Source organism: Ursus arctos, unplaced genomic scaffold (genome assembly GCF_023065955.2).
Source record: "Ursus arctos isolate Adak ecotype North America unplaced genomic scaffold, UrsArc2.0 scaffold_9, whole genome shotgun sequence".
Lineage (NCBI taxonomy): Eukaryota > Metazoa > Chordata > Mammalia > Carnivora > Ursidae > Ursus > Ursus arctos.
The window spans coordinates 35076497-35097616 of NW_026623111.1; the positions used below are offsets into that span (position 1 = coordinate 35076497).

General features: G+C 36.9%; 1 protein-coding gene across 1 annotated transcript in view; it reads right to left on the reverse strand.

Annotated features, from left to right (window-relative positions):
• Positions 1-13819: 13819 nt before the first annotated feature.
• The window catches only part of KCTD8 (potassium channel tetramerization domain containing 8), a 236492-nt gene continuing 229191 nt past the window's right edge, over positions 13820-21120 (reverse strand). Inside the window, exon 2 of the mRNA XM_026508817.4 lies at positions 13820-15166. Within this exon, the coding sequence (XP_026364602.1) occupies positions 14706-15166 (461 nt within the window). The 3' untranslated portion in view covers positions 13820-14705. The remainder of the gene's footprint in view (positions 15167-21120) is intronic.

Below are 21120 nucleotides of genomic sequence, written 5' to 3' on the forward strand. Positions count from 1 at the left end.
ATTGTCTATATAGGAGCACAGTGATGATTGTTAAAAGCAAGATTGCTGAATATAAAATTAAGTATTTATGGCACACTTCATTTTTTTCACATCTCCAGGTGGCAAGAAATAGATTTCTTAGTGATGATTTATTTACTATTAGGAATATTTTAGTTTTGGGGGCCTGGGTGGCTCAGTCGGTTAAACACCCAACTCTTGATTTTGACTCAGATCATGATCTCAGGATCCTCAGATAGAGCCCCATATCAGGCTCCTGTGCTCAGCACAGAGCCTGCCTGAGATTCTGTCCCCCTCCCTCCCCCTCGCACCACCCAGCTCTCCACGCTCCACTCACTCTCATTCTCTCTCTAAAATAAATTAATAAATAAATAAATAAACACAATCTTTTAAAAAAGAAAAGAAAGATTCTAATTTGATATTGGATCTATTTAATTGTGTTTTGTGGATAGGTATATTCAGAATTTTACTCTGAAATATTGTTAACACAGACCACGAGCAGTTCTGTGATTATGAAATGGCTACCTTGTTCCTGCATGTGCACTGTCCTAGTTCAAACAGGAAAAAGTCTGAGGGTGTTGAATTCATGAGGGAGAAGTGGAAAGGCAGCCTATGGAAATACGCTAATGATTTAGTTCGACTGAGAGTTTATTACTGTGATATCAAAAACAATTTGGATTTCAAATTGAAAAGGATTTTTTTTTTACTTTTATTTATTTATTTGAGATAGAGAGAGAGTGAGCAAGAGAGCAGGAGCAGGGAAGCAGGAGCAGAGGGAGAAGCAGGCTTCCGGCTGAGCAGGGAGCCCCATGCGGGGCTCAATACCAGGACCCTGGACTCACGACCTGAGCCAAAGGCAGAGGCTCAGCCGTGGGAGCCACCCAGGCTCCCTATGAAAAGGACTATTTAAAAATAAGTTTTTAAGAGGACATTATGCTGTCTTGTTCCAGGCCAGTGCCTGCATAACCATACACATCCTATTCCCCGTGAGACGGATCCTCCCCAACGCTTTGAAGGGCACTTCCGCTGGCGAGTGGTGATCTTGTTTCCTTAATAGAACTTTCTATGTTAAATAATTCCTCCACTGACAAATGTTTTGAGAAAGGTGACTATTCTACATAGCAAACTTTTACTGCAGTCTGATCTAATCACGACTAAGATATGAGCTCTTCTGAAGTGATTGGATTGATTACTTAGTGCCGGGGCTCCAGCTTGGCCTCTGTCACGGGGGCGCCTGATTCCAGGTACTGAGGGAGGTGATTATCATGCCATGGAGAAAGCAGGAAACTCTAGAACAATGAAAGCAGTTATGAAAAGTGGATTTTTTACTGATCACTACCAGTTTTTGTCCAAGAAAAGAAATCCAGATATAACAGTGTTTTTATTATCATTAGATCAGAACCGCCAGTGTTTTCAGTTATGAGAAATACAGCTTTCACATATCACATATTCTTTGATTTATGTTATTCCACTGCACTCTTATTTTGCATGGTGCATAATTCATCATAGGATTATAATACAATCTGAGAGTGATAAAATCAAGAAGCAAAAATATAACTAAAGAGGAAAATGATTGTTCCTGTGGTTTCTGTTCCGTAGGAGTCAAATTATGCTGAATTTGAATTAGGGTGTCTGAGAAGACAATGGAGGGAATGGCTTGACCCTGTAAGATTCTGTATAATACCACTGGATAAGCACACATTTTCTGTGCATAGAAAGCGTGCAATTTCCTATTTGTGAAAAAATTTTCTCAGGACAAACATGAAGATGATGTTAAACTTCAAAACACTGATAGAGCAGGAATGGATAAGAACCTCTAAAAAAATCTCTTCCACCAGAAAAGCAATGAGACAATTGGCAAAAGTGGTAAAAATTAACTTTTTAAAACTTTGGAAATTAACCAAAACTTGCAACAATTTAGGGAGTCTTTATTCAAGATTTTACTGAATCTTGGTAATCAAAGTGAGTTTTATGGCATTTCAACCTGATCAATACCCAGACCTCTCTCTCCTGTGCCTGTGTTGGCCTTGAAAACCAACAGCTGACTATCAAAATGAAAACCAGAGGTCTAGCATCTTCTGGAGGGAATGAAATGGGGCTGGAGTTCTTCCAAAGTACAATTCCTTTGTTTTCCTGGAAAATCTCACTGGCAGGACTTATTTTTATTTGACCTGACTCAGACTTCTTCTAGTGTGAACAGTCTTTTCTTGAGGATGCTGTTGAAAATAATCAGGGGCAATGGTTTATCATCACAGCTACCTATGGCAGTAACAGTTGGGGCAAACAACAAACTGACCAAAATAATTAAAAAGGAAAGCTAGGGAATGACGTGTCCATAGGAGACTTTGAAAAGCTCCAAAATAAAATAAATAAATAAAATAAAATAGTAAATTAATTAATTAATTAGTTAATTTTAAAAATAAAGAAAGAAAAAAGCTCCAACTTATTTCTGGGAATCTACAAGTCCACATGAATCTGTAGGGCTGTGTGCAATAGGGCTGTATGTATGCCTAGGAGGGACCTGAGAATGTCTTAAACTCTCACCACTGGCTGACGTTCAGGCTTGGTGAAAGCAGTAAGTAAAAGCCAAAATGGAGTCATAATCTGTTTGAGTGTTGAAGGCATGATTTAGCATGCACACAGATCCTCTTGGTAATGAATAGGAGACTTATTGGTTTAAACATTAAAAAAAAAAAAGCTTGCAAATCCTTTATCTGATATGGATCTAGTATCTAAAATATATTAAGCACTTCTAAAACTTAATAATAAAAAGATAATACAATTTAAAAGTGAACTAAGAACTTGAATAAGCATTTTCAAAACAGCAACAACAACAAAAAGATATATAGCTGGCAAATAAGTTCATAAAAAGGTGCGCACCATCATTAATCATTAGGGAAATGCAAACCAAAACCACAATATAGTTCCACTTCACACCTGCGAGGATGGCTGTAATAAAAAAGACAGACAACAACAAATGTTGCTGAGGATGTCAGGACTGGAGCCCTCACAGACTGCCTGTAGGGATGTAAAATGTTGCAGCCACTGTGAAAAAGAGTTTGGTAGTCCCTCAAAAAATTAAACATAAATCACCATATGATCCAATAATTCCACTCCTAAGTACGTCCCCTAAAGAACTGAATACATAGGCTTTCTCAATAAAGTATACACAAATCTTCCCAGCAGCATCATTTATAATATCCAAAGAGTGCAAACAACCCAGATGTCCATCAACTGATAAATGGATAAACAAAATGTCCCATATCCACACAATAAAATATGATTCAGCCTTGAACATAAATGGAAGTACCGATTCATGATACAACATCCATAAACCTTGAAAACATTATACTAAATGAAAGGAGCTCCATACGAAAGGCCACATATATGGAATCATATATATGAAATGTCCAGAATAGGCAAATCCAGAGAGAATAAAAGTAGATGAGTGATTGCCAAGGGGCTGGTGGGGGGAAAAGGGCATTGGGAGATGAGTGCTAATGGGTGTGGACTTTCTTTATGGAACGATAGAAATGCTCTTGAATTAGATAGCGGTGATGGTTTTGCAACGTTGTGAATATACTAATGACCACTGAATTGTATACTTTAAGAGTGTGAATTTTATGGTAAGTGGATTATATCTTAAAAAAACACTAATAACATTTGTTCACTAAAAAGGAGAGAGAAGAAATTCATTTTGATGTCAATTTTTATGTACACAGAAAATAGTCAGATAATGAGATATCTTAATATTGAGCAAAATTTAGGAGAAATGTTATCTTTGGAACCAGAGCACCCCCCAAAAAATTCTTTAGCAGAATCTCAAAGTATATTTGTATTTAGATAATTCAGTTTTACTACAGTGATATAGATAGATTTAAATCTTAGAGCAAATATTTACATGGATAAGCTTCTAAAATGTCAACATTGATTTGTGTCAGAGTTTATTTTTTAAAATTACCTCAGCACAGTGAAGATCTCTATAAGTTTAGCTATGATTTTGAAACCTCTGTAAAATAGCACATTTTCTCAAATTTTGTATCGCAAATTAATTTTACTAAGAAACAAGGGGCAGCTATAATGATGAAAAATAGATACGCTTTGGTTTTCTGAATTAGAAAGTTGATGAATAGTTGATGGGAGGCCATAACTCAGGAGTCTTAAGGTTGCAGCCCGAGTAACAAATTAGCATCCTATAGCTGAACAAGCTGGGCATTTGAGATCATTCATTTGTCTTGAAGTTTCACCTTACAAATCCATGCTACTTTGTTTACTCTCTCATTCGTTCATTCACTAAGTCATTAATGTATTTATTTGTTTACTTATATTACTTAATTTGGATATTCTATATTTAATTAATTATAAGCATTTATGAAGTACCTAATTGTGCAAAATACAACTTAAAGATAATAAATACAACAATAGCAGAGATTATACCCCTCCGTTCATGTAATTATAAAATGAATCTAAGGCACCGTGTGAAAATATTTGGAGGTATAACAATCACGTATCTCTACTAAAAAAGTTCAAGTAAGAAAATATCTTCATGGCAAGAAGGTCTTTTTATAGGTAGTTGAAAGGTTTTTTGACCAATGCCAAATATTGTTTAAAGTACCTTACATCTATTAAATCTTCACATCTCTTCCGATAGGCTCCATTATCATCACCATGTTACCTACGGCTACTATGTGGTAGAGATAGGATTTGAACCCAGGCAACGTTTGCTATAATGCTTTTATCTGGACTTTGATGGGGTTATTGACTTGGTATGAAAAACCTTAGAGGGAAAAGGGAATTCCAAATTTGGAGAATAGAAAGAGCAGAAACAAACAAACAGGAAGAGGATATGTCTGACTGGAACTGAGGCTGATAGGAATGAGGGACTGGGACAGTGAAATAAAGTGTGGCCAGTGGAGAGAGAACTGGGAATGACAGACTGGGCATTTTGAATATAATCTGGAGGCAGAGAGGGAGCCACTGAGAGTTTTGAGTGAGGGAGTAGAATTATGAAGGATAAGCTTGCCTGGTATGAGTTATTTACTTGATAGGACATAGGGAGAGCTCTTGGGGATTGATTAATCAATCATGCAACGATGACAGAATTATGGAAGTCAAACCCTTAGCAAAGAAAGTTGGAATAAGTAGATTCAAATGACTCTGGATTCTCTTTAAAACCAAAAATCACCAATTAAAACAACCCTTCTCCGTGACCACACTCTCCACTCCTTCTGGTTTGCATATACAACTAGTCTTTCTGAGATCATGTTTTGATTTCTTAAGATTTCAAGTCTAGTATTCACTCCATTACCCACCCCACCTCCAATCTGTTGCTTTCTCTTTTATTCACTTAATTTTTAAAAATCCAGTTGAATTTGTAAGGTCCATCTTTTTACCAGTATACATCCAGAGACTTCTCAGATTCAGCTCTAATGTTTTGGTAAGAGTACATTATAGCTGGTGCTATAATCTTCCTATAGCTTCTCATCAAGAGGCACTAATGCTTGGGGTCTCTCTACACATGAGGGTAAGATTAGACAGTGGGATCAGTTACTAGCAGCCTGATCCACCCATTGTACAGTTTCCCACTATCTTTTCATGTAATAATTTTAGCAGCGACGGATAACACAGCTTAGGTCCATTATTTCATTAGGGTTTGAGAAATGGTTATTTTATTTTATTTTTATTACTTACTCTGCCATGAAAACAAAACCTAAACAAAAGTGGGAAAATATGGTGGAAAAGGCTATGTACTGTCTTCCATTCTCAATCTCTGTTTATTCTGTTTCACCAAGTAGCTGAGGACTGAGCTGGCAAACTGTCTTTAGTTTGGGAGAGGCAGAAGAGAACAGTCACACCAGTTAATGAATTTTGTCCCTGACATAATAAATATTATCTTTGTGGACACAAAGGAAGAAGTGGCACATTTCACTTGATAGCTCATAGTCAGAAATAGCTGGAAACAAAAGATACCCGTGTGCGTGCATTTGTACATGGTGATAAAACGGAAGAAGGAGAACAGGCAGAAAATGTAGTCTTCAATAATTCCATAAGGTGGTATGTAAGTTTTTTCCTCATAGGGTGGACTGGAAGGAAAGAGGTTGAAGGCAGAGCAGTATAGTCCTTATTACTGAAGCCCAAGTAGAACAGGATGAAGGTGTGAACTTATAGCTGCAGTAGAAAATCCTTTTATATGCCTCTAGTTTAGTACTTGTTAAACTATACCGTAATTCCTAGCTTGTCTTCTGCCTCGAACTGCCATGGACATCAAGCATAGGTGATGGGACCAATTTGCCCCAGATGCAGGCAATGAAAGTAGGTAATTGTAAAATGCCAGTAAAACCAACTATCAATTAATCTGCTTTTTATTCTCACCAGGCATCCACAATTCTAAAAATGTTAGATTAAAATATTCCTCCCCAGAAAAAAAATATTTTATTGGTCTGAGTTCTAATTCACTTGCTTCTTTTCATTCATTTTCATTAGTTTCCATTCAGTCTCTTAACAGCATTTTATTTATTTATTTTTAAAGATTTTATTTTTTTATTTGAGAGGGAGAGTGAGAGAGCACAAGCAGTGGGGGAGGAGCAGAGGGAGAAGGAGAAGCAGACTCCCTGCTGAGCAGGGAGCCCGATGTGGGGCTTGATCCCAGGACACTGGGATCATGACCTGAGTCAAAGGCAGACGCTTAACCAACTGAGCCACCCAGAAGCCCCTCTTAACAGCATTTTAAAGAAAAATTTGCTTCTACCTTAACTCCCTGCTGATGTAATTAGAGACTGCAGGCCATGGGGAAAAACAGGCTGGGCGGCTATAATTTAGTTATGGGGCACCTGTGTGGCTCGATCGTTAAGCGTCTGCCTTGGCTTAGGTCATGATCCCAGCATTCTGGGATCGAGCCCCGCATCAGGCTCCCTGCTCAGCGGGAAGCCTGCTTCTCCCTCTCCCACTCCCCTTGCTTGTGTTCCCTCTCTTGCTGTGTCTCTCTCTGTTAAATAAATAAAATCTTAAAAACAAAAAAAGAATTTAGTTATAAGGATATAATCTTGAATATGAAAATTGTTATTAAAATAGTCTTCATTAATATATTCTTCAGTGTAAGAAGTATTTAGTCATTAAAAAAGCTATATTCAAAAATGTATTCAGTGATATTTTTGTGTGAAAAATTTTCTATAATATTTTCACCTACTGCAGTCTTCTTATATATTGAAGGCTTGTTTCCTTCCTTGTAGAGTCTCCTTTGCAACATCCTTGTATGTCCAAATCCAAATCCCCCTTCTTTCACATCCCAGCTCAAATTCTACTTCTACCGTAAAGCTGTCTCTTTCCTCTAAAACTATGTAGCAATATTTGTGCTTTTATTATAGCCCATGCCACTGCCTACACTTTATCATAGTGATTGTGTACACATTGTATGGTTGAAATTAAATCCATATGCTCTTAGGCATTTTTATTATTGCTTATTTACTGCTGTATCTTCAATACATCTGGTAAAGTGCCTTGCCCATAGTAGGCACTCTAGAAATAGGCACAGATTGCTTAGAACTCATTTATATAGAAAATGTACATGACTTTTAAGATTCTTTCAACTCTGCAGGTGTGGGATTCTTTTAGCCTATGTATGTTATGCTTGAAAGTGAATGTTTTCAGGACTAAGTAATGGAGAGGGAGAATACTTTTGAAGAAAATAGATCTCATATTTAAGGGCTTTATAGGAAACTCTTACAAATTGCATCCTCTTAAAATGAACATACTATTCTTTCATATAGCTTAACTAACCTAAACTAAAAACACCAATACACGTGGTCACAGGTTATGCTTACTATATGCTAAACAAAAGGTAAACCCTGTGGGGGAGAAGTGATTTTAAGGCCTAGTAACTGAATCTGTAGCAGAGGATGTTAAAATCACATTCATCCAAATTGGAATAAACTGAAACATTTTTTAAATACTCATTGGAGTAATCTCTCTCTGAGGGATTAGCAGTGAGGACCAGTGGGTGGGATTTGGCCTGAAAACATTGCAAAATAGCTTTTAGCAGGTAGTGAGGCAGGAATAGAATCTTTCAAAGACTGCTGGATAGATTCTTACATTGAAAAGTGTGTGTATCCATTTGCCAAAATTTTTAATACCTACTGTGTGCTAGAAACAGTATACTCATTGTTTCTCCTCATTCAAAGAAAAGTAAGAGCTTAACCTATATGAAAAATCTTTCAAACTAGTGGGAAATACAAATGTATATAGTTATTCTTTTCTATTATAAAACATAATATGTACATCAACTCAGCCAGATATTTTTTAAAAGGTCTGAGATGTCTGAAAATGGAATGATTAATAATTCTTCTCTGAGGAATTAAAGAAAGCTTTGGAGAGTAGGTGCCATTTGAACTGAAACATGTAATATGGGCAAGATTTCAAATGTGAATGAAGATTGTGTGTACGACTGTGGGGGGCGTGACAATTTTTATTCTGAGCAAATCGGTGGTAACTGGTGCGCAGAGTTTGCTCCTAGATGTGAATCTGGAAAGGGTAGTTTGGATCCACAGTGCATTACGAATGGTCAGAAACTCTTTGCTGTTCCTCTCATGAAGAGGTAGTGTATATTTTCATATCCGCTGAATTTGAGAAGACTTGCTTTGATGAAGAGAATGAAGGAGAAGTGATACTGTATGAGTTTTGAGCACTGCCTCCAGGAGCCTTACAACCTCTGGCCTCATACTCTTGAAACCCTGACACTGTGTGAGTAAATCTGAGCTAGACTACTGGAGAGAATATGTAAAGAACTGAGGCACAATGATTGAAGACTGTCAATGGCCAAATATAGAGTGAAGTCATTATAGATTACTTAGCAACAGACAACTACCAGTAAATTGTCTAGGTGAGTAAGCCCAGGTGAGATCAGTGGAAGAATAGCCCAGTTGAGCCCAGTGGAAGAACAGCCCAGTTGATCTTAGCCCAGACTGCCAATCCTTAGAATTGTGAGTTGATAAATGGTTATTGTTTTTAAGCCACTAAGTTTTAGGAGTGCTTTGTTGCCCAAGAGAGGTAAGCTGATATGAAACCGCTTTATTGAAGACCTATAATGTGATACCTGAGTGTTTGGATTTTATTCTTCAAAAAGTGAGGGGCTCTGATATACCAGCAATGAACAAGTGGAATTTGAAATTAAAAACACACTACAATTTACATGAACACTACCAAAATTAAATGCTTAAGTATGAATCTAATAAAATTGATACAAAATCCATATGAGAAAAACTACAAAAGCTCTGATGAATTAAATCAAATAAGAACTAAATATATAGGGAAATAGTCCATGTTCATGGATAGAAGACTCAATATTGTGAAGATGTCAGTTCTTTCCAACTTGATCTACAGCTTTGATGCAATCCCAGTAAAAATTCCAGAGAGATTTTTTATTTTTATTTTTTGTGTGTGTGTGTGGATATCAACAAACTGTTTCTAAAGTTTATATTGAGAGGCAAAAGACTCAGTAGCTATCACAATTTTGGAGAAGAACAAAGAGGACTGCCATTATCCAACTTCAAAAATTACTATAAAACTACATTAATCAAAACAGTGTGGTATTGGTGAAAACATAGACAAATAGATCAAGGGAATAAAATAGAGCTCTCCCAAATAGACCTACATAAATATAGTCAACTTATCTTTGATAAAAGAGTAAAGGCAATACAATGGAGCAAATGGTTCTGAAACAACTGAACATCCACATGCAAGAAAATGAATCTGGACACAGACCTTGTACCCTTCACAAAAATTAACTGAAAATGAATAACAGACCAAAAAACAGTGAATCACAGACCTAAATGTAGACTGATAAACTACAAATCTCCTAGATTGGAGATAACGTAGAAGAAAACCTGATGACCTTGGGTATGGTAATAAATTTTAGATACATCACCAAATACAATATCCATAAAAGAAATAATTGATAAGCCAGAGTTCATCAAAATTTTAAAAACTAAAAACTTCTGGGGCACCTGGGTGGCTCAGATGGTTAAGTGTCTGCCTTCAGCTAAATTCATGATCCCAGAATCCTGGGATTGAGCCCCATATAGGGCTCCCCACTCAGCAGGGAGTCTGTTTCTCCCTCTCCCTCTGCCCCTCCACCCACTCATGCTCTCTCTGTCTCTCTCTCTCAAATGAATAAATGAAACTTAAAAAAAAATTAAAAACTTCTACTCTGTGAAAGACAGTGTCAAGAGAATGATAAAACAAGCCACAGACTAGGAGAAATATTTGTAAAAGAAATATCTGATTAAGGACTGTTATTCAAAATATACAGAGGACTCTTACAATTCAGTAATAAAAACCGAACCCGATTAAAAACTGAGCCAGTGACCCTAACAGACATCTCACCAAAGAAGTTACACAAGTGGCAAGAAAGCATGTGAAAAGGTGTTTCACATTACATGTCATCAGGGAAATGCAAATTGAAACAATGAGTTACTACTACAAACCTATTAAAATGGCCCAAATCTGGAACACTAGCAACACCAAAATGCTGCTGAGAATGTGAAACAATAGGATCTCTTATTCACTGCTGATAGAAATGCAAAATGGTACAGCTACTTCAGAAGACCATCTGATGGAACCTTATAAAACCAAATATAATCTTACCATATGATCCAGCAGTCATACTCCTTGGCATTTATCCAAAGAAGTTGAAAACTTAAGTCCCCACAAAAACCTGTACCTGGATGTTTACAGCAGCTTTTCATAGTTGCCATAACTTGGAAGTGACCATGTTGTCCTTCAGTAAGGTGAATGGATAAACTGTGGGACATCCAGACAGTGGAATGTAATTCAGCACCAAAAAGAAATGAGCTATTAAGCATGAAAAGACAGGGAGGAAACTTGAATATATATTACTAACTTTAAGAATCTAATCTGAAAAGTCTATGTATTAAATGATTCTGACCATATAACATTCTAGAAAAGGCAAAACAATGTAGATAGTAAAAAGTCAGATGAGTCAATGTAGATTCATCGATTGTAGTAAATGTACCTGTTTGAGGGGGGATGTTGATAGTGGAGGAGGTTAGGAGAGTGTGGGGCAGAGGTACGTGGGCAATCTCTGCACCTTCCTCTCAGTTTTGCTGTGAACTTAAACCACCTTAAAAAAGTCTTTAAAAAAGTCTTTAAAAAAGTGGCGAGTCTGGGGTGCCTGCGTGGCTCAGTCCATTAAGCGTCCAACTCCTGATTTCAGCTTAGGTCATGATCTCAGGGTCCCTGGGCTCCATGCTCAGTGGGGAATCTGCTTGAGATTTTCTCACTCCCTCTCTTGTCCCTCACCCCCGCTTGCTCTCTCTCTTTCTCTGTCTCTCTCAAATAAATAAATGAATCTTACTTAAAAAGTGGGGAGCCTTAAAATTACTACGTAATGAAGTTGTGTCAATTACCCTGAAAACTAAAATAGCATAGCTGTTACTACCTAAAAGTTTTCTGTTGCTAAGTTTCTAGACTGTCCCATTCCTGGCCCTGTGGCTAGAGAGAGCAAGATTTGTTTGTTTGTTTTGTCTGTGCCTGTTACTCTTTCTGGGTTACCAGGTACTTCTTCAGCTCCAAGACTGGGGTATATGAGGTAAAAAGAAAACCCAGGAAATTCATCACCATGTTGTGCTTTGGGTCCCAATATTCCTACCTAGCTTTCCTTCTTCTCTAAGCTTTTCAGAGCCTTTTAAGTGTGTTTATATATAATGTTTGGGGTTTTTAGTTTTATTTAGTGGGAGAAAAGGGAAAAATATGTCTAGTCCACTTTTCCAAAATTTAGTATCTCGCAATTAATTTTATTTCCTGTTCTCATTTTATTTTATTTTATTTTATTTTATTTCATTTTAGTACTCAATATGTTTCCATTAAAAATAACAAGAATAAGACATCGGGTCACAAGTTGAGTGTCTTCTGTGTAGCAAACAAAGGTATACCACGTGAACCCATAAATACCCAAAAAGTATATATGTGAGCTCCAAAATACCTTTACTCTCCATAAATACTCAACTTCAGCGTCAGCTTCCAGCGCTATTGGCTTTGGGTGATTCTCCAGATTTTATTTCCTGAACCTTTGTAAAAGGAGATTTATATACCAGTTTTAGCCCAACTCATCGTTAAATCTGGAGTCTCCTTTTGTTTAGGGAAGAGCCCCCATTCTAGCTGCCTTCCTTGATACCCTTGTCACCCCAAATGGGGCTAGCCAGATTCTAGCCTCTGGTGAAAGCGTGATGGTTTGAGAGAATCAGACCATAAGTTTCTCCCCAAGGGCAATAGCTGGTAATTCATATTTCTTGACTGTGTTGTTAACCTTTGAGCCAAATACTTGGTGTATGGTAAATGTTCAATACACTATTATTGAAATGGGTTCTGATTTACTAAGGTCAGATGTTCCTTCTTTTGTGACATAGAGATATATAGATCTGAAATAGGCCACATTTACTAAATTCTTGCCATTGCAATTCTATTTGAAGTTCTATGTTGGGAAAAAACAGACCAGGGTGTGAAGTGTTTTTCAGATCTCTTCCCTGCCCTTCACTGCTGAGCTTTGTATCATCAGGGGATCACTTCTATACATTATATTTCCCAGGCTCCTTTACCAATTGGTTTCCATTCATATTGGAACAACGAAGAACATTGGTGGGAAATTGGGAAGCTAAGATAATACACCCCCCTCCCCTTTCTTTTTGTTTTGGGAGGCATCTGTGGAAGTGATTGGGACTCTTTAGTGGCTACAGTTCTTATTGGACAGCTTGTTCCCCTGTATTCCAAGTTCTCCATCTGTTAGCCTTGGTTCCTGGATTCTAGTAAGACCAACACTTCCCCTTTTCCTCTACCTCCAGGAGTGGCAGTGATGCTTTTCTTCAATTACCTCATTTAAGTCTTCTCTATATTAATATTATCCCCCATTATCCCCAAGGTCACACAGGTCATAAATGGTAGAGGTGGAATTTGAACTGTGACAACCCAACCACCAACTTTATTCATTTAACCAGCATGTTACAGAGACATCAGGCCATGGCAAGACTCCCAACCTTCCCAAAGAGAAATGCAGAATTTGAGAGTAGCTCTTTCCCTAAAGCCTGATAGGTAATTCAAGGTCAATGACACATCTGGGTTTTCTTTAATAGTCCACTGTAGATGGTATTTTATGTAATAGTAGATGAAGAAATCTAAGAATACCTAAAAAAATGTATGTAGATTAAAACATTTTGAGTTAATAATGCTTATCTAGCTATATTATTAAAGAAATGATATCACAAGTGCTGCTCAACTTCTGTTTTAACAAACCACAGAGATTGAGCTCTACAGTTCCTGAGAATATTTTTACCTTCTTTCTCAGCCTCTTCTTTAGTGAAATTTCATGATATTATGTATTTCCTTCTATAGAGATGGTGAGGCAAAAACTGTGGAGCCTATGGTAAGAAAGCTTGTTTCCACATATGCAACCAGGAAGAAACCTCTTGTCATTCAGGCTAACCTTTCAGCTTGCTATTGACATTTTTGTCTCTTAATTTGTAGGAGGTAACTTCCCAATTGTTTTTGGAGAAGCTTTCAATGTGGTTGTCAGCTGAAATAAAAGTTTAGTGCATTCTCAGATGAAGTCCTTTTCTCTTGTGGGTTAAGGGTTTATTAATCAATCCCAGGGCTATCTGGATTGGACTCTACATCCACTTTTAATTATGTTAAAATGCTAACTTGTCAACATTACAGTTGAACATAGCATTCTCCAGTTTGGGATTTTAAAGGAACATAGGAGACAGTGTGACAACTGAGTATTTTCAAAGAAGAGTCAATAGAAATCAAGGCATTCTAATATATTTTCCTTTTTTTTAATAAATACATAAAGCTCTTTACCATTTCCCTCAATTATTTTGATTAACATGATAATAGGATCTTTCAGAGCATCATTATACCAATTTTCACAGCCTGATGTAAGGACTCATTTCACAGAAATAATCATGACTAGCATTAATAGATGAATGTCAGTGCCATAACACAACAGCATAAGGCATATTTACACCATCTTAACGTACAGAACACCGTACACGTACACAAAAATATCACAGATCCAGAACAAATAAAATCAATCTCCTAGACAGTTTACATTTATAGGCTTCGCCTGAAACATTTTTTTTTTGCTTTATTTTTTTGTAATTTTTTTCTTTCCAAGCAACAAATAGATCTTTCCTACATCTTGTGATTTATTTGTTACATTGTGTTCATGCAAAAATAATAACTTGTTTTATTGCATTAACATTTAAACAGTTTTGGATTTGGGTCCCAAAACCATCATCTAACATTTGACTTGATGTTGCTTCATCCATATTGTCATTTTTGTTGGAGTGATATGATGATTTGTTTTTGGTGAGTTACAAAATGACAAACATATCCAGTTGACCACAGTTCAAAAATCAAGATTCGAAGCTTCTTGATCATGCACATTTTACTTTCATTCTTGCAAAATGAGTTGAATCAGATATGCCATTTTGAATAAACATTTATTTATTTTCTTTTTTCAAAATCATATTTCTAAAAACAACAACAAAAAAGAATGAAAGAAAATACTGTCCCACATCCACTGTTCACAAAAAGGAAGAGCAGCAAGAATCACACTGACCATTGTTAGGATATAGTCAGGTGGTGACACCGTAGTAAACATCCAATGTCACTGAAATACCGCAGGAATGTGACGATTACTATAAGCCATACTTCTGCAACAGTTCAGATTGCCACTGGCGCTTGCGCTCTGGAAAATAATCTGGAATGTGGATTTTTTTAAAATCCTGAATACACTTTTTCATTTCTTCTTCCACACTTAGCTTCTCACAGACTTTCTTTTTGGATAGGTTTGTTTCCCGGGACTTGCTGATGAGCGTCTGAAAGAGTTCACTGTTTCTGCGTTTGTCTGGTGGGGGCATCCATTGCACAGGCGCTTTTTTGGAAGGGCGATCCAATGTTAAGGTGTTGGGTTGGTGAGCTGTGGCCTGCTGGGCACTGGGTGGGTTGTCCTGGGGTGTGCTCGCCTCTGAGTGGCTGTCACAGCTGGAAGTGGAGAGCTCATTACAGGAAGTCCCACTTTCACTTCCTTTATCTGTGACTTTGTCGTGTTTCCTATCTTCATGTTCTTGCTTAGGTGACACTATTTTCTGAGGTGGTCCTAAAAAAAAGAAGAGAAAGAAAAGAAAAGAAAAGAAAAAAGAAAAGAAAAGGAAAGAAAAGAAAATGAGTGGAACAATTAAATAAGTGGGAAGGTCAAATTAAACAAGCTTTATATTTTTAAAATTTTAAACCAAGAACACTTATCTTCAAAAAATTGCTGTTTGTTGCATTAGTATGTCTGAGGGATTAAATATGACATCCAGCTCTATTAATGCACAAGGAAATATGCAGCATGCTGATTATTTATTTACACAATCAAGTTTAGGACGTTTTCTTAATAAGCATTTCTGCCATAATAAATCATCAATAACTTTATGCTGAGAAGAAGATTTTTGTTATTTTATTTATTTATTTATTTATTTATTTTTTTCAAAGATTTTTTATTTATTTATGTGACAGAGAGACAGCCAGAGAGAGAGGGAACACAGCAGGGGGAGTGGGAGAGGAAGAAGCAGGCTCACAGCGGAGGAGCCCGATGTGGGACTCGATCCCGGTACGCCAGGATCAAGCCCTGAGCCGAAGGCAGACGCTTTAACGACTGCGCTACCCAGGCGCCCCATAGATTTTTGTTATTTTAGTTACTGATTCCTGAAATCTAAAAAAAAATACCATATGTAAATATTTTGTTAGTCCCATAACGGTTTCATGAGACTCTTAGTTCATTTTTGTTTTAGTTATGGGCTAGGAGTCCTTTGTGTATATATTTGCCATTATGAAAGCAGAAAGTACCATCGCTCTATTTTACAAAGTAGTAGTAGGCTCAGAGGTGCGATAGCCTCATTTATGTTTCCAAGTGGGAGACTGGTTTAAATCTTATCCTCAGTCTCTTAATCTTGTTTCCTGTCTATTTCCTTGAAGAGAATTATGAAACTGAGGTAAGATATATAGGTGCCTAATATTATGGTGAAAAAATATAGTTGAAATATAGTATTTCCTTAAAATACAAGGTTTACCATTTGAGGTAAATTACCTAGGAGGACAATTTTCAGAAAGTGATAGTTTGCCAAGATAATTATTTCAAATACACAGTTTACTTCCAAGAGGGAGCATATTTTATTCTTCTTGACTCTGCTGTGGGATTAGGACCTCCATTTCACATTTATTGAATGTTACCAGATACCCAGAACTATAATAAAACCTTGATTAACTAAAGCCTGACCATTGAGAAATATGTTACTCAAATCTTATTTTTTTTCCTATAGTCAACTTTGATAAACAGGTTATATACATCAGAATGGGGAGTGGGGAAAGGAATCAATATTTTAAGCAATTGCCCAGAAGATTCTACTGTGTAGCCAGAGTTGAGAAAAATTGGTCTAATCCATAGAGTCTCAACTTTGGCCACATACGGAATTACCTGGAAAGCTTAGCCTATTGATGCCTTGGTCTTAACCCTAGACATCCCACTTTAATGAGATGTCATCAGGCCATTAGGCCATTTAATAGAAGTAGGTGATTTCAATCTGCAGCCAAGATTATGAAACTTTCCTCAGTCTAATATATAGGAAATTAATTAATGACTAATATGAATACTTTATACTACTCAGAAAAGCAGGGAAACAAATTAACTTTTATGAAAAAAAAATACTTTCCATAAAAGCAACCCCTACTTGCAACACGCTATTGGAGCGATATTACCAATTTTCCTATTTAAAATCAGGAGAAACAAAAGAGGATACCAAACATTTGAGTGTGTGAAATTGGAGTTGGGTGGGATTAAAGATTAAAAAATTCTTTAGAACTTTTTGGAATGATGGAAATATTCTATATCTTGACTTTAGTGCTAGTTATAGGGCTGTATACATTTGTGAAAACTGATAGAATTGTAAAACTAAAATGGGTGCCTTTTGTTACGTAACGTGTATCTGAATCGACATAACCAAAAGCAAACAAATAAAAAACCCCTCAAAACTTTAAAGAATATGTACCTGTTTGAGGGAAGGTCTTAACTAATATTTCACACTTCCCTTGTTTACAATACAGTAAAACTCTAAGAAGTGCTGAAAGCACACCAATACATTTCAAAAACATTGCAACCCTGGATTAAAGAGCACAAAACCAAACAGCTATTTTTTTTTTTTTTTTAAGCCTCTGCCATTTTCACTTATGGTAATAGAAAATGGTTGTGGATCTGAGGGATGAGGCAGAGAAGATGCACTTCTAACACTCCTTGCTCTCACTAACCCAGATCCATTCTGAACATTCCTCTCTCCTTAGTGGCTGAGGGGCACAACTATGTCCTCAGGCTCCCTTGCCTCCTGGCTTTCAGTTGGATTCAGCCAATGAAAAAGGCTAGCAAGACTATGCCCTCACCCCATCCCACCCCCACGATTTCAGGGATCTCACTGCATTCCTGGACAAAGAGGCATAGCCCTGTCTGGCAGCTCTGTCCTCTCTCCCCCTCCCTCCCTCCTTCTGCCCCCTCTATTTCCATATTCTATAAAGCAGAGGCTCACATCTTGAGGCCTACGGGTGTTAATCATGTCCACTGTAATTGGCATAAGGGTACTGCCACTCTGTTGTAAACGGTCAATATTTAACTTTTCTCAAATTACCCAATTGGATATGCCTTCTCTTTCTTCTGGGACTCTGACTAATAGACCCACACTGGCATCAACCACCTTTTCCAGGGTTACTTGCAGAATCAGTGTTTCAGTGGCATCAGATTTTAGTGGTAATAATACTGAAAAGGAAATGGGTTCAAAGTCCTAGTGATCTGGAATCAAATTCTAGCTCTCTGGCAAATAGTCTAGTGGCCTTGGGCAAGATACATAGCTCCTCTAAGCCTCAATTTTCTCATCTGTAAAATGGGATAAAAGTACTTTCTTCATAGGTTGAGATCAAATAATAAATACCATACAAAAGAGTCTAATACATAAATACCATACAAAAGGGTCCAATACAATAAATCTCAACAATCAGAGTGTATCATTGTGATTTTTTTTCTAATGTGCAGATGTTCAGGGCCATCTCTGGAGATTTTAAGTTTGCTGAAGGGTTTTAATGTATGTGTTTATGTGGAGCTCGGGGTGGTGGGGGAGGGGCAGCATCTATTTGCCTAATTACCTTTACATGTAAGTGTGACCTCAAGCTAGCACGAGGCCCACCAGACTACTCCAAAATAGGATATAAATAGATGCTTTTCACTTTTTCTGCCTCCTGCATTACTTTAACCAGAAATCCCTACAGAAGAGTCTATGATTTTCATTCCAAATAATGACTAAAAGATTAACTTCAAATACCTGGGAAAACCAATTTATATCTAAGGATAATTGAGTGATGAGAAATCATTTTTCTGTTAATAGGCAAAGGAATAGACCATTTGATAGAAATACCAATGCAGAAAGGCAACATCAGAGTGGAAAACAGTATAGAAAAAGGGTATTAAGTACCACCAGAGCAAACGTTTCATTCTGTTTTTATTCACTGGGAGAAAGATGCTTAATGATATACGCTAGGGAGGGTACAGAGTTATTTAAAGTTCACGTGTTAGCTAAATAAATTATATAGAATTATTATGCCTAATGACATTACAATTTATTCATGGAAATAAGCCTCCTCCCTGTCCTCCCAATATATACACAGACGAATGCAGACACTCCACAATACAATAGAATGCAACGTATGTGTGTTGGAAATGAATTGCTCTTGGAGTGTAAGACAGAACATCCAGGAAGACTTCTGTGACGAAGGCATTAGTCAGTTCAGCCAATGTAGTTATACTGAGTATCACTGTGAGCCAGGCACTGTGTTAGGATCTAGAGAAGCCTCATAGTAGGTGCTCTGGTGAAGCTCACAGGCTATTTTGTGATATTTTATGATACTAAGTGTTAAAATGCACGGACACTTTAGAGTATTTCCCACTATAGACTTTAAATTCTGAAAAAAAGAAAGTGGAAACCTGAATTTATTATGATCTTAAGAACTTCTTCTTCTTCTTCTTCTTCTTTTTTTAAAGAACTTAGAATAGGTACAGATATTAACCAGAAACAGCAAATATACACTTTTATTTTTCATTCCTTCTATTTCATGAACTATCTTTAGGCAAGGTGGGCTCCCATCAGCAGACCAAACAGGCTCAGATATTTCTGTTATGACTTAAAGGAAAAGGTTTAATTTTATTTTGTCCACACTTTTGAATGTACAGAATATTATGACAGTTCTCTGTTTAAATCACTAGGAGGAACAAATGGTCTCCTTTTGATTAATGTCAGAATTTTTGATAATGCATAACATATTATGTATTATTATTGGTACTTGATTAAGTATAATTTAATTACTGATAGCTTAGTGGATTCAAATTGGGGCTAAGATAAAATAATAAAATGATTTATGGTTTTTTAATGACATGAAATTTAAGAAAAATAAATAAAATTCAGAGGAAATAATGATTTACTCTAGTTGCTCAGTTTTCTTGAGAATGCCTGCTAATTGTAAGCTTCCAGGGATAATTTAAAACTCTAATTTTATATTATTCCATTCAATGAACCAAAGCCACATAAAATGCCCTAAGCACAAGATGATAAATTATTTAAATAGCACCAAGTCCAAGTCCTGCATATACAGGAATAGCACGTGTGTCAGAAACTTCTCTGTGTCTCTTCAACTAGTGATAGAATAAAATATACACCTGAATGATCATCCTAAAAGCATTCTGCCCTCCGAATTAGAGCATCAATCAGACTGAGTTTAAGAAAAGAGGGGAGCCTGGGTGGCACAGCGGTTAAGCGTCTGCCTTCGGCTCAGGGCGTGATCCCGGCGATCTGGGATAGAGCCCCACATCAGGCTCTTCTGCTATGAGCCTGCTTCTTCCTCTACCACTCCCCCTGCTTGTGTTCCCTCTCTCGCTGGCTGTCTCTATCTCTGTTGAATAAATAAAATAAAATCTTAAAAAAAAAAAAAGAAAAGAAAACAAAATGTGATTTGGTGGTCTTACCAGCTGGGCTTTCTTCCATCACACAAATAAACTCGCCAGTACTTATTAGAACCAGCAACAAATCAATGAATAAGCAAACCTGTTACTTATTTAAGATTTAACTTTTAAAAGGAGTTAATTATTTTAAAAAGTCCAGTACACACATACACCTAGAAACTTTCCCCAAAGTATTTGGACAATTAAATCTTTTCATTTGGCTATTTGCCATTAAATAGACTAGGATTTTCATCTAGGAGTTGATCGTCTTTCAGGGGAATGGCAGCCTTACCTAGGAGACTTGCAAGCCAGCTAACTAGGTCATGCCTCTCCACAAGTATTTTTGTAAGGAAGAGTCAGTACACAACAGGCACACGCGCGCACACACACACACACACACACACACTATACTCATTTATTATGCTCACATTTTTCTTCAGCGTGGGAACGGCCTTGGAAGATCTGGGTTTGAGCGTGGTTAAGCCACGCTAACAAAGTGCTTTTTGTTTGTCATGGGACCTCTCTAAAATTTGGTTTTTGTCAGTTAAAATGTTGGGTTTGGCCCCTAAATTCATTTATGTTATGAAGTTCATTATTCTAAATTACGTAATGAATAAGAAGGGATTTTCCAGGCAGCAAAATTCTAATTAGATATTAAATATAAAACATTAATGAGTGACTATTAGTAAAAATTACCTCTTAGAATGTGGAAACAAATTCAATTTCCACTAAAGTACTTCACAGAATTACAGGGTTCAAGGATAACTTTAAGTTTACTGATAGGAAGTATTTAGAAGACATTATCAGTTTACGTTTGTTTCATTAAATCTGTTCCTGTCATGGAAACACAAGCAAAGAGAATAACATTTAAGGCAACACAGTGCAGACTGGCCGGGCTCACACCCTAGTTCAACAACTTACTAGATGTGTTTTTCTTGGGCGACTTTCTTTGTGCCTCTGTTTCCACAGAATTGTGGTAAGGATTAAAGAGCTAACATGTGTAAAGCACTTAGAAGGAGCCTGGCATGTGTAAATGCTCA